Source organism: Xiphias gladius, chromosome 2 (assembly GCF_016859285.1).
Source record: "Xiphias gladius isolate SHS-SW01 ecotype Sanya breed wild chromosome 2, ASM1685928v1, whole genome shotgun sequence".
Taxonomy (NCBI): domain Eukaryota; kingdom Metazoa; phylum Chordata; class Actinopteri; order Istiophoriformes; family Xiphiidae; genus Xiphias; species Xiphias gladius.
Window position 1 is genome coordinate 10,061,934 of NC_053401.1, and position 13,904 is coordinate 10,075,837.

Below are 13,904 nucleotides of genomic sequence, written 5' to 3' on the forward strand. Positions count from 1 at the left end.
GTTTTTTTATTTGTGAAATTTCACCCTTAAACTAATGTCGTACAACAACATTTGCTAATAATAAACAACAACAATCACAGTGTTTCCACATCGTGCACCGATGTGCGTGTATAACAGGTCCATCGACAGAACACATTTTTGTTTCTGTTTCTTTTTAAATAGAATAATAATCATTAACAACAATCATGATGATAATAATGTACATTGCAATCATTTCAACCCAGATGTTGAAACCAGCTTAATGATGACACTACGAACGGAGACATCAGTCTGATTCTATGTCCGTTAAACAGCTGCGATGCCTCCAACAAAGTGTGTGTGTGTGTGTGTGTGTGTGTGTGTGTGTGTGTGTGTATTTACATGACTGTGTGTGTATCTTTATGAATGTCTCATACACTGTGTGTGTGTGTGTGTGTGTGTGTGTCAGACTGCTAGCTGGGGGCAGCAAGCAAACCAAACCCAACAAAAAAATAAAAATAAAAAAAAATAATAAAACAACAAAATGGAATCATCATAGCTGACAACCTAAAAAGTAAACAGAAACTGTACAGGGACTCTGATATTATTCTGATAACAAGGCCACTTTTTCATGCTGAGTTCTCTCGTGTTTGGGCTTTTTTTTCTCCCTTCTAAAAGGTTTCTGCTGTTATTGCTTCAAATGGCAACAGAGAGGCGGAGAGAAGGATGGAGGAAGAGGTGAGGTCATGATGGCGAAGAGGTGTTTGGTGTGCAGAAGCATCCGGTGTGTCCATCCAGCGACTCTATCAACATATGTTCCTAAAGTAAGCAGTGGAAAAGGAAACAGAGTTGGTGTTTGGCTTTTTACTTCATACAACCACACTCTCGCTGCTGTCCATCATCCTCGCCTACTTTCTTTCCTCCATCTCCCTCTCTCTGTGCGAATGGTTTTTCAGAACTAGGGAGGAACGAGACACGGAAAGTAACAGAGGAGTAGCTGTCGCGACTTTTATCAAGCTGACAAGTCATAACCCCACCAAGTGCTGAGCTACACCTATCCTCAGTGTGTATTCGATTTGTGGTTCGATTTGTTCTTGATAACCTTTGTGCTTTTAATGGTTGAGAAAAACTTCTGAATACTGCAGAAAAACCACTTCCTGAACTTAAGATACTAATCACAGACACAGTTCTAAACATCTCTTTTTTTTCTGATCTCACCTGATATCAAATCTTTTATCTGCTGACATTTACATCCTTCCTTATAATCATTAAATTTAGGGATGGAAACTTGCGCCAAAAACACTACCACTGTTTGATTTCAGAGTGATATAGCCTCTTGTGCACTGTATGACGTTGACAACACTAAGCATGACAACTGTAATGTGATGACCAGCCATGCCCACCCCTCCTCCCCCATGTCCAACAGTTTACTCTTTGAATTTAGCGGAAAAACTACATTGTTGCATGTTTCCATCTTCTTTGAGAGCTTGAAGATCCTTTAATCCTCAGTCTGCGAGCAAGATGTTTGCAATATTTTTATATCTTGCAAAAGAAGGCGGCTGTGCTTCAAAGACTGGATACACATGAACCGCAGAGGCAACAACCAGTTCTTCCCACATGAATCTGGAGCAATAAGAAGTTATTAAGAGGTACTGTGTGGACAGAAGGGATAAAATTGGATTTCGTAAAAGCTGGCCATCACATTCTTCCCCTGCAACCTTATATTATATCGTCCCACCATTGTCTAGCAAGGACAGATGTGCGCCCTGTCATGTATGAACTTGTTCACTCAATTTAGAGCACAAAGTGGAACAAGTGTGACCAGGCCATATGGCCCATACACAATACTGCACACATAAACAGTTATAAACACCAGTCCCACACCCTGTCGGAACCTCTTTGGCCTTTTCACATTGCACTCGTCAGTCTTTTCCTTTATCCTGGAGCACCTGGCTGGCCGTCACAAGGTCACAGTCAAATGCATCAGACAGGAAGACTGCGTGGCTGCATTCGAGTCTGTGACAGCTTCTTGCACACTTGGATAGAAGTAGAGGCAAGTGGGGATGGACAGATCGCACTCGTAATTCATCATTACTGATTTCCTCTCTCCTCTGCTTTTCCTTTTATCTTTTCTCCTCTTGGACAGGTCCGCTTCCAACATTTTAAACTCCATGCTCCTCCAGTTCTTCTGTCCTCTCTGGCTGATCCAGCCCATAACACTCCGCTCCACACCAGTTCAGTCCCGTCGGGCTGTGATTCAAACCAGCCCTCACCCCCAGCCCTACGTGGTCCTCAGATTGGGTCCTCCTGGGTTGCTGACTGACTTCTGCAGAGCGTTAGTCAGATGAAAAGCCTGGAGTGGCCCCTGCCCGGGAATCTGGCCCTGTGGGTTGGAGTAGGGGCCCAGGGGCTGGGAGGTGCTGACCAGCAGAGGCCCAGGCTGTGCTGGAGACTGGTGTGGGGTTGACAAACCATGAGCCGGACCAGACCACTGTGCGCTGTAGGCGGCGGTGGGGGTGTACTGGATGAACTGGGGAGGCTGGGGTTGGGGTGGAGTAGAGGAGGAAGGTGGGTGGCACAGGGAGCCCTTGCGGACAGCCAGAGAGGTAGCAGGGGTGGGGTTTGTGGGGAGGTGGGCAGAGCCACCGATGCTGCTGGGACACAGCTGGCTGGGGGCCGAGTACTTCCTGCCCAGACTGGCTGACTGGATAACCTGGAGGGGCGTGGGGATAGTTTACATGAGGTAAAAGATGAACCTTTGTGTGGCAATATGCTTACATTCAGGGCTGGCATTTTATCAAAATCAAGCACACGTAGGAAATTCAAAAACCATTTTCCATCCTCATTTGGTAGACACCTTTACTGTATGTCCTGGATGGAGTTACTGTTACTGTACTGACCGAGACACAAACTCAAGCTTCACACAATGTGATTTAATTATAATCACAGGGAAAAGTAACCTACAGGTTTTATTTCCTAAGAAACAGTTGATCTCTGTGTATGACTGCATATTTTAGATTCAAACACCTTTAATTAATTTTTTTTCCGTTTTATTTATTTTAGACTCTACAAGCAACTTCTGTGTGTGTGTGTGTGTGTGTGTGTGTGTGTGTGTATGTGTAGCGCGTGTTTAGACTAACCTCGTAGCTGTGTCCCTGTGCTGGGGCTTGCTGCAGCTGTTTGGCACTTCTCTTACCCTGAAAAAGTTTGCTTGTTGTTAATGGTTGATTGAATTTACTCACCTGTATAAAAACTTCTCGAACACAATAATTCATCACATTAAACACATATTTTGGAAATGTTAAGGATCCATTGTTAAAGACTAAAAATCTGGCTTTGGGATAGGGTAGGCACTTCATTACATTTCACTTCGTAACAGTCTGGAACAACATACCAAGTGCTTGTTTCTCCCAACATGTTGCTGACAGTTAGAATGTGGCTCCACTAGAATGGCAGCAGGCGATAAGCTTTGTTAACACTTCCATTAACGATTAATTCAGAGACTGCTTTCTCAACTAATCAATTAATTGTTTGGCCTATAAAATTTCAGCAAATAGTAAAATGTGTATTAGAAGTCCCAAGATCCTGAAGTGATGTCTTCAAATGTCTTGTTTTTTTCTGTCCAGCAGTCCAAACCTCTATAGATATTCAGTTTATTATTAAGGCTAAGCAATCAAACAAACAAACAAAAAACAAAAACAAATCACAGTTGGAAAGTTAAAACAGTTAAAAATTACTTAAACAATAATTCAAATTGTTGCCAGTTCATTTACTCATTGATTAATTGACTAACTGTTTCAGCTCTAGAATGATCAAAATCCTCAGCTGCAGGCCCCGATCAGAGAAAAGATTCTGGAGTTACTTGCAATGTTAATACTCATTAAGTGCCAAATGGATACAGGACTTTGTAGATGTTTTGAAAACATCCCATCAGCCAAGTGCCAGTAGTTTTTGGCTAAGGTTTGTTTACCCCCACCAACCACTTTGGCTTTTAACATTCTGCCATTTAGAGTTTGGATTCTTTCCTCTGTCTGTCCTCTTCTTGGTAAACTAAATACAGGAGCTGGTGAGTCATTGTGGAAGGAATATTTTCTGTGTCAAAACAACTTCTACAAGCATGAATCATAAAGTGCCAGTTAACCTGCGAGAGGTTCATGGCGTCTCTGGCCCAGTTGTCCACCAGTTTATGGAGGTCGTCGGTGAAGGTTCCTTTTCTCTGGTGGGGGGCTGACATATTGGGGGGCAGACACTGAGAGCCCCCCTGGCTCTGACCCAAACCGCCTGAACCGCTCACTGCGTTGGTGCTATTAGTCCCTGTGAGGAGAAACAGAGAGAGGGGAGGAGAAGAGCAAATGATGTGAGACATTATTCAAACAATTAGATGAAACTGATGTTATCTGAATGTATGTGAATGTATGTCCTGTCTTGACCATGAAAAGGGCTGTTATGGAGTTATTTGGTTTAGTTTTAATGATGGATATAATGATGATAAACAGGAGCAAGAGACAAAGTGATACTAGAGCAACATTGTAATGCAGAACAGGGGCACTTCTGCCAACAATTATGCCAATTTATGCTGAACCTGTTTATATCATTTATAATATGGTATCAGATTAGTTATGCACTGGGCAATCTGTAAAGCTGACATGCCCAGCTCCTACACCACAGAGACAATGTTGAGCCAGCCCACTGAGTCCTGCTGCTGATCAGAGTTGCCTTGTGTGCCACTGATCTTGGCGCTCTCATTCATTTTTTTTTTTTTGACCAGTAGGTGGCACCCAAGCTCTGTAACAGCAGCAGGTAGTTTGCTCTTCGCCAACCCTCATCAAACTCATCATGGCAAACTCATTGCAGAAAAAAAAAGCACAAACTAGAAACTGACCAGGGTGCCTGCAAGTATACAGCTTCTGTTGAAGACTAAATGGTTATCATACATTATACAGTACCAGCACCATCATCATACCATATTCCAAGTCTGTACTTCTTCGTGCTAGTACCTCTATACCAAGCCAAGAGGAAACTAAATCACTATGCACTGAGAGGTAAAAGGAGGAGGACTGTATAATGTCTCAGCTCTTTGCTATAGGACACTAAACACATTCTGCTGGTTCAGATTTTGTCACAGAATCTCAGAATTAAAGATTTCACTTCAAGAAAAATCTAGATCCCAAACACTGCATATAAGGCCCTGACAATATGCACGAATGCATCTTTCACAAATACATTGTTTTATCATACCTTTCAGGCCAGTGAAAGAGGATATAAGGATTAATAAGAACTGCTATCCTTATTTTACAGAGGAACATTGTAATATAATTACTACATGTTTCCTTTATTACCATCCCTTTACTGCAGAGCCCTTCAAATCCAGATTATAATTACAAGGAGTTGATGTATTTCCTTTGCAGACAACTGGAACCCAAAGTCATGCTGACAAAATGAGCTTGACTGTGAAATATTTATATGATCTGCTCCTATCAGACATAACATGAGAAAGGACATAATATGCAGGGATTAGCCAGCAGAAAACTAATCATACAGTTGGTATGACAAAAACTGTCATGTCATGCTAAATAAAATGGAGGAAAATAAGAATGAGGAGACGCTGAGTCATGACTGACTGCAGCAGCATGGAATTCTGGGCAATGTAGTCCAGAGCACACACCATGAGGAGGGAGGGGAGGAAAGGGAGGGGGCAGAGCGGCGAACAGCTGTTCAGGTGAGTTAGTGTGTGTTTGAACATGTGTGTGAGATCTTGCAAGTGCATGCACTGTCAGTTTGAATCTGTGATGGCTGGTCAATTCAGTCATTTCATTGCTCAAACTGGGCTTTCTCTGATCAAATGTGTCTTTCACCAAAATCTTAAATTTAAAAATATGATGTTCCTTTTAGACACACAAGCTAAAAGACCTGAATTGATCTCATCTCAAATCTGGCAGAAGGTCAAAGTTTAAAGCTACTGGGCATCAGAGGGCAGGAGGAGCGCGGTATAGCTTGTGAAAGGACTGAGGAGGGGGATGGATGGAGGGAGGAAAGACCAAAAAGAGAGATAGTTACTACAGAGCTGGTTGCAGGGGCAGACTTTTTTCACCATCTTCCCTGTGCGGCCGGAAGACAACAGTTGGAGGATTGGGAGAGAGTCAGAGTTAAACCCCACCCACAACACCCGACAACCAAACACAATACATCCAAGTAGGATTACTTGAACTGGAGGTAGTCAATAAACAACACCGTGGGGGTTGAGTTGCCCAATATCATCTTAACACGGAACAGTACCTGTCACACAGTGCAAAGTAACCCTTGAAACCAAAGCAAGCAGGAGATGAGAGTATGTATGTGCAGTTTTAAAAAATGTATGTGCGATATCCATACTTATTTTAAAGTGTCATGATGCGTCCGCTGTGTGTGCTGCACTGTGAGAAAGGCTAACCACAGTTGTCAGGTCACGAGACTGCCATCTCTATACGCATGAACAACTGGGTGAAGATGTTCTCTTAGACAAGGCCACGACACGTGGGCAATCTTCTGAGGAAGTGCGGACGCCGAACCTATGCACACTAGGTTGACAGTTACTGCAGCAGCAACAAGCAACGGTTAATTCTAGGTTATAAATATTTAGTAATTAAAGTTCTCGAGGATAATCTGTATGTTTGACAGTAAGCCAAACTGAGCTTTGCTTTCATTTCAACAATGACGTTAACAATCAACAACTGTTGGTAAAATTGTCGTTCTACACTGCCTCAAAGACTTGCCCTTGTGCCGTGGCTTTTAAGATGCTTTTGGGTAACCAACACCTGGTTCTCATGTGATTCTGACTCCTCTCTACAGCTCACAGGGCCATACCAGAACTGGGTCCAACATAGGCTTCATATGTACTGTATATCAAAGTCGTGTCATTCTAGATCTCTGAATCACTGCCAACATCTCTGATTTGTTCAGTGAGAATGAAGTGAAAGAAAATGGCATTTCAGTGGGATTATCAGGCTAATATCAAAGCTCATTAACATAGACTTCGCACCAATTTTTACGTACTTTTCTTCCTAAGCTACCTGTTTATGAACAAAAACAATTTACGACCACTGAGACCCAGGTCTGTCTCTCTCCCCTCCTTGCTGTGCAGTGACAGAGGGACAGGTGAGGGAGAGAGGGGGTGAGGACAAGGAGTGAGGTAGGAAAGGACAGGAGAGAAAGGGTTTGAGCTGCAGAGGGTTCAGAAGCATTTCATAAACATCTCTTCATCAAGCACGAAACATTTTACCAATACTACATATTATGATTATAATATGGCTTCAGGAAAACAATTTCTTAATTCTTAGTAAATGATAAAAAATAAAGACTGATGCACAGTATTTGAACAGAACTGTGCTAAATAAATTAATAATGTGTAATTAAAAACAAACAAAAAATGTCCTGCCAAAAGCAAAACTGTATGACAGAACCCTAAGTCATCAGGTCTCAACTTTGCTTTCCTTGTTAGTCTGCTTGTTTTAACGGAGACAAAGGTTAGACCTGGAAGCGGTCAGGATTTAAAAGTCAGACTGACGCACAAACAAAACTATCATCTATCTCTAGCTTTTTAGGCCTTGAGATGAAATGGAATGGATGTAGTATGCCGTAATGCCGCTGGCTGCTCACAGCGCTAGTTGTCGTGGACTTGAAGCTTAATGAACTGTTAACAGGTTGCCATGGAGCGTTAGCTGAATGACTAAAATGTAAATGTACAGCATAATGAAGCTACTGGAAAAATCCATGTGCATTTTAGCTGCTGGGAAAGTGTTTTTTCCACCATCTACCCACTTTCCAAAGGCCTTAACTTATGTTCATATTTTTTCAATAAAAACGCCTCTACAAAACAAGACAACGGTCACTTTGTGTATTTTTTTTTTTTTTTGTCAGCAGATTAGTTTTAAATATTGCAGGAAGCAATGGAATAATCCCTCCAACTCCTAAGCGGGGTAACCTGCTCCACCAGGTCCTACCGTTGCTGTGTGCGACATCAAGCATTGCGGTTGCTCATGGCATGATGGAAAAAGACTGCTCACTTACTGACTACTTTATTAAAACAATGGGTGTTGGTTTGGCTGCACTGTAAACAGATTCACCAAGTGTTCTTCTGTTGTATTTTCTGACAAAGCAGCTGCTCAACAATTGTTTTCTTTAGTATTAAACTGCACTTGTTGTTACCACCAGTAACCATTTGTGTTCACCCAATCAATCAGGACTGAAATCATAAGGATTATGAACTTTGAGTAATGAAACTCAGTGCCCTGTAACTATTACAGCTTGTTGATATATAGAAGTTTTATGTCACAGGATCACAGTTGTTGGTTTGTGATTTGGCTGGTACACAAAAGCTAATAAGGTATGTTATGACGAGAATTGAATTGTTATTTTGTAACTTCTGCATCTTCATTTGAAAGCATTTTACACTGTACCTTCAGACAGTAAACTATTTTCTGTGTCTGTGCCCTCTCTATCAATTATGAGGCTATTATTTTATTTGTGTCGATGTTATTTTCCCACAGCTGAAAGTGCACAAGGTCGGCATAAAATGTGAAGTTAAAAGATGACCTGTTTATAAGTAAAGACTATGTCAAAACAAGGTTTGAAATAATAAAGAAAGAAAAAAGAAAGAAAAAAGAAAGAAAGAGTGGGAAGAAGATTAAAAAGTAACTGCAGATGACTGTGGGGAGCTCTCGGATGTAAGAACTCTCATTTCGTTGTATTAACTTTCCGTTCCTTCTAAAAAATGGTTTCCAACATATACAATAAAGGCTATCTGTAAGGAAGTTAAGTAAAATAAACAGAAAATAAGCAACTGGTATTAGTTTAAAGGCCCTGATTTAAACTAGAAATTCAGTTTGGCTGGTAATTTTGAGCAAACTACTTCAACCCTAACAGCTGCAGTGAGAAACCTCTTAGGTGTGACTGTGTGTAAAAGTAGGAGCATGTATATTCAGTTAACTTCCCCTGGGAAAATAAACGTTTTCTATTAATTTCTGAAAGCTTTTTTGGCTTCATAAGATTTCTGCAGGACACTGGTGATGGTCTTCCTCCATCAAAGAAGAAAAGTATATAATATAGGAGAATATAAATAAAGGAGTAAAAAAATAGGATAAAAGTAAGTAAGGATGACGGATAAAAGAGAAGAGCAAAGAAATAAAGCGTTACACACAAAGAGCCAAGCAGGGCGTACTCAGAAAGCGCGTCCTCCTGCCGCCAGGCTTGAAGGCCAAACGCTCCGAACCCCAGCTGAACTTTACACAGCCTGAAGAGAGGGAGGAGGGAAGGGAAAGGAGGAAAGAAGAAATGAGTAAACAGAAAAAGAGAGTGCGGAGGAAGGAAGGGAGATGCAGAGAGACGTGAAGAGGATAAAAGGAGAGAAAATGAGAAGAGAGACGAGCAACAAAGAGAGAGAAGAAAGAGAAAAAACGGAAAAGAGGGAAATATAGACAAGAGAAAGACAGGAAAAGGAATAGATGAGAGGGAAGGAAAGAGACACAAGTGAAGGATACACAGAAAGAATTTAACAGTCAATTAGTCATCACACTTTTTTACACAGAGACAGAGAGAGAAATAGACCAAGACAGGTAGAAAAAGATGTCAGGGGTGTCCTGTTGTGAGGGAGTGAGGACAAACCAACTGCATGCATTTGTCTTTGTCTGCATACAAAGAGTATGATGAGCTGTTTAAGCTCAAAGTCTGCGTGAATTCAACTTTTCCTTGAGTCATGTTGTGAGGCTTTGATGAGGCCTGCTACAGCCCGGAATTCCTAGCAGCATGCCTACCTGGGGTGGGAGCACACAAGCTGGGCACAGAGAGCGCCGCCTCGCTGGTGTAGGCCGAACACAGGTTGTCACTGGAGGGAGAGGGTTTGAGGGGCTGGAGCAGAGTGCTGCTGCTCGAATCGGCTAATCCTCCTGGGGCTAACAGAGCTAGCTGGCCAGGGTACATGGTCGGGACGCTCTGGGCTGATAAAGTGCTGCCTGGAGATAGCACAAGGCACAGGCAGGAGAGGACAGGGCAGGAACGACACACCAAAGAGACCAGAGTCACACACACGCACGCACGCACGCAAACGCACGCACACACGCACACGCACGCACACACAAGCACAAGCACACACACAAGCACACCCCAAACACACCCCACACACAGAGACACAGAGAGAGCAGATATAAGACAACCGTCACCCCAGACATTTACATAGACACCCCAACACACACAACCACACACAGAGAAAAACAGACAGGGAAAGCAGTCAGAAATTTTCAAGCTCCGAGCCTGCTCCAGCATACACCCACATGCACGTGTAACCAAGCAGATAAACACACACACACATATGTGCACAGGAATGCATAAACACAGAGACGGTATAATGTTAGTGTAAGCCATCTTGGCTGTAATGGACTTTGGGTTCAAGATTAAGGTGAATATTTTGGTGGTGAGTTACTGTCCTGAGAGGTGCAGAATTAAAAGGTTGGTTCAACCAAATTACAAAAAATACGTATCATCTCAGCTTAGTCTGGTGGTATCTAGCAATGCTGATACTTTTGCTTCAATTTGTCCAGGTTTTGATGAGGTGAATGGAATTTAATGTGTTGCTCACAAAACTCAAAAATTACATTTAAAATAAGACTCAAGAGTCTACAGCCCTGCTAGCTGCATAGTAAGGCACAGCCGTGCTTTGAGCTAAATGCTAACATCAACATGCCAATGTTTAACATGTTTACCATCTTAGTTTAGCAGGTTAGCGTGCTAATATTTGCTGATTAACAATAAACAGTGAGTACAGCTGAGGTTTTGATCATAAGTCAATATGGTGGACAAACTACAATTTTGCCCTGATGATGATGCTTGATAAAAAGTTAAGGGATCACCAAAGTTATTAAAATATATCCTGAGGGGGAGATTAATGTCTGTACCAGGTTCCATGGAAATCCATCCAGTAGTTGTTGAGAGATTACACTGGAAACAACAAATATCAACCTAGTGCTAGATAAAAAGTCAAGGGATCTTCAAAGTCAGTAGGATTCATCGCCTTGGAACCATGAATGTCTACCAAATGTCATGGAACAAAAGTTCGTGCATGGCTTGGTACTTCTAAGGGTGAGTGAAAAAAATGGTTCTCCTTATTTTTTGGAATTTGGACAAACTGAACCTTTAAATGATTTAACAAGAGCCTACCTTGCTGTAATGGACTCTTGCTGCCGTGTGTGGAGCTCGTTCTAGACGATTTGGAGGATTTGTTTTTGGTAGGTCGTCTCCTCCTGCCAGTCAAAGCTATAACGGGAGGGAGCACTGCGGCCGGGGGAACCTAGGCCAAGACCAAAAGAAGAATGGCTGCTTGTTACATTCTGTACAAGATTCTGTTTATTAGGTCTTCACTAGTGTAACCAAGGTGGGTTACCTTTCCCAGCCTGGTAAAGAGACTGTCTATTTCCTCCTTCTGACGGGAGTGGAGGGCCTGAATCTCACGCATGTGCCTGGTGGTAGAAAGAAGGAATAATAAATATTTGGAATAAAATGTTGACAGACAAGAAAGAAAGAAATAACGAGGATGAGGGAGGAGGGAGGAGGGCCTTAGTTTTCTAGGAAGATCCGAACATCACATCTTCTAAGAAAAGAAGAAAGCGCAAGAGAAAGAAGTAATTAAGGAAAGTGGGTGGTTAATCTCATTCTGGAGGGTGAGGAAAGAGGAAAAGAGAAGCAGAGCACAAGCCTACTGTTTTTGGGGTAAGAGAGGGAAAAAAGGACTGCCTGTTTCAGATTTTTAGGAAGAGAAGAGGGGATAACTTACTTTTCTCTGAGTCGGTTGACTTCACGTTTGAAGTCTTCATCCTCAAATTCGGAATCGTTGTCACTGCTGATGTAGGAGTTATTGAAGGAGTTGTTGTTTAGACTCAGCAGGGAGGCTTTATGAGTGGAGTCTGGAGTCAAAATCTGCCCAGGATCGATGGGTCCGTTAGCAGTAGCAAGTGGAGGGGTCTGCCTGGACTCGAGGCTCTGCTCCTGGGCACGACTGACCGAGAATCTACCAACACGGGCCTCAGGGTTGGTTGTGACCTGGAATGTAGGACAGTAGAGTTGTATAAGAAGGTCACTTTTTCCAAATTTTTTATGAAGCTTTTCAATGTGGAGGAGAATTTCTATACTTTGACAGGTCATTGCAAATTTACAGATCAAGTTAAGTTTGAAACCAGTTGTAAAATACTGTAAACTTTGAAAACATCCTACAAATGTATCTGTTCTTTAGGTGTTGTAATCCAAAACATCCAAAACAAAGTCTGTTTTATAATTTGTGCTGTACTTAAAGGACTGTAACCTCTCACCAATTAAACTACTAGATCAAAAACGGAAATACCTGGAAGCGTCCAATGGTAGTGGGGGGCTTAGGAGAGGGGCAGGGGGACGCGAAAGGGGAGGGGTGGTGGGATCCTCCCAGAGTCCTCTGGGGGGGCCCGTCCACAATGTCTCCTCGTTGTCCTCTTCCCCCTCTCAAAGGGGACGATGAGTCCTTGTGCAGCGTGTTCTCCGGGCTGGAGAGACTGGAGGACGAGGGGGTAGAGGACGAAGACGAAGAGGTGGTGGAGGAAGATTCAGTGCAGGCCGGGCGTTGGCCTGCAGGCTCTTCAGTAGCCAACGAGACCTAAGCAGGCAAAAAAGTTGGAAGGAAAGGGGGAAAGAGCAACAGAGAAAGAGGGGTAGCCGTAGTAATTTATTACCTTCTACTTATATAATCCAACTCAGAAATGAAAAGTTTGTATTAGACCTTTTTAGGCTGGTGTCCAGTGTACATTTATTATGCCTCATGGTCTGTAGTGTGAAAGAGCTTTTACCTGAAATCTTCCGAGTTTAATTCCACCTGCAGGAGGAGGAGCAGGAGAGGACACAGTTTCTTCATCCACAGAGAAGGGTACTGAAAGACAAATGTTACAAATATAAAACACACACTGATACAAGACAGATACAGTCAAACAGAAATATTAATAGATTTATTAAATTAATTTTACTATAGTATACATACATACCTGGTTGTCCCACTGCAGGTATACTGCTGTGAGCGGCCTGGGGTTGGCATTGAGAGAGGAGAAATTGGATTAATATTGAGCAGTGTGATTGAATCAGTATATACAGTACAATGTCTGTATGAGTGATCAAAACAACATGTTAACATGTGTGAGATTACCTGTGTGTGTGTGCTGACAGGAACGGTCTCTGGGCTCAGTGCTCTCCTCAACTGCGCATCCAGGTCCTCTAGAGGCTGCTGGGACTGATGAAAGACAGATACACGTTTAGATATACACACACAAAAATTGGAAAACACATACAGGGTCAGTCACTGTGGTTGATTAGCAACATAAGCACAGATCAGCCAAAGGGACATGTGTTGCTACTAGGGCTGGGCGACAATGCGATATTATCCTTTATCAACTTTCAGCAGATATGACTTTGTAGTGCCATCATTCTACGAATTTCTGTTGTTCAAATTAATGATTCCAAGCGAGACTTAATTTTAAAAACTCAAATAATTTGAACGTCAGCTTAATTATTTTATAGATGATTCTGGATCTGGATCAATTTGCCATATCATAATATGTATTAACACTGGAAAATATCCTCATCAATATTGTGATAAGAATTTCAACCGTATCGCAGAGCCCTGATGGCTACACAAAGCAATGCATTGTTATGCTCTGATTCAATCAACCATGACTAAACAAGCAAACACATACTATTTCCTAATTTCTTTGTCCATTTTTTAACAAGATGTACGGTATAATTTCTGACGTCATCAAAACTGAACAAAGGCATACAAATTAGGACTTTTCTAGGTCTGAAATTTTGACTTTTTGTTGTGCCCCACACTGTGCTCCGGTGTGTAATTTTTTGAAAGCTGCAGTTGAAAAAAAAAAAAAAATGCACCACCCTTCCAAATATCTCCG

At 42.2% G+C, this 13,904-nt stretch overlaps 1 protein-coding gene across 1 annotated transcript in view; it reads right to left on the reverse strand.

Moving 5' to 3' along the window:
* Positions 1–419: 419 nt before the first annotated feature.
* The window catches only part of wnk1b (WNK lysine deficient protein kinase 1b), a 93,585-nt gene continuing 80,100 nt past the window's right edge, over positions 420–13,904 (reverse strand). Inside the window, exons 27-39 of the mRNA XM_040145872.1 lie at positions 13,148–13,231; positions 12,990–13,026; positions 12,798–12,877; positions 12,323–12,607; positions 11,759–12,024; positions 11,369–11,444; positions 11,146–11,275; positions 9,747–9,944; positions 9,134–9,226; positions 6,016–6,057; positions 4,100–4,272; positions 3,099–3,155; positions 420–2,671 (exon numbers count right to left, since the gene is read on the reverse strand). Of these exons, the coding sequence (XP_040001806.1) occupies positions 2,240–2,671; positions 3,099–3,155; positions 4,100–4,272; positions 6,016–6,057; positions 9,134–9,226; positions 9,747–9,944; positions 11,146–11,275; positions 11,369–11,444; positions 11,759–12,024; positions 12,323–12,607; positions 12,798–12,877; positions 12,990–13,026; positions 13,148–13,231 (1,953 nt within the window). The 3' untranslated portion in view covers positions 420–2,239. The remainder of the gene's footprint in view (positions 2,672–3,098; positions 3,156–4,099; positions 4,273–6,015; positions 6,058–9,133; positions 9,227–9,746; positions 9,945–11,145; positions 11,276–11,368; positions 11,445–11,758; positions 12,025–12,322; positions 12,608–12,797; positions 12,878–12,989; positions 13,027–13,147; positions 13,232–13,904) is intronic.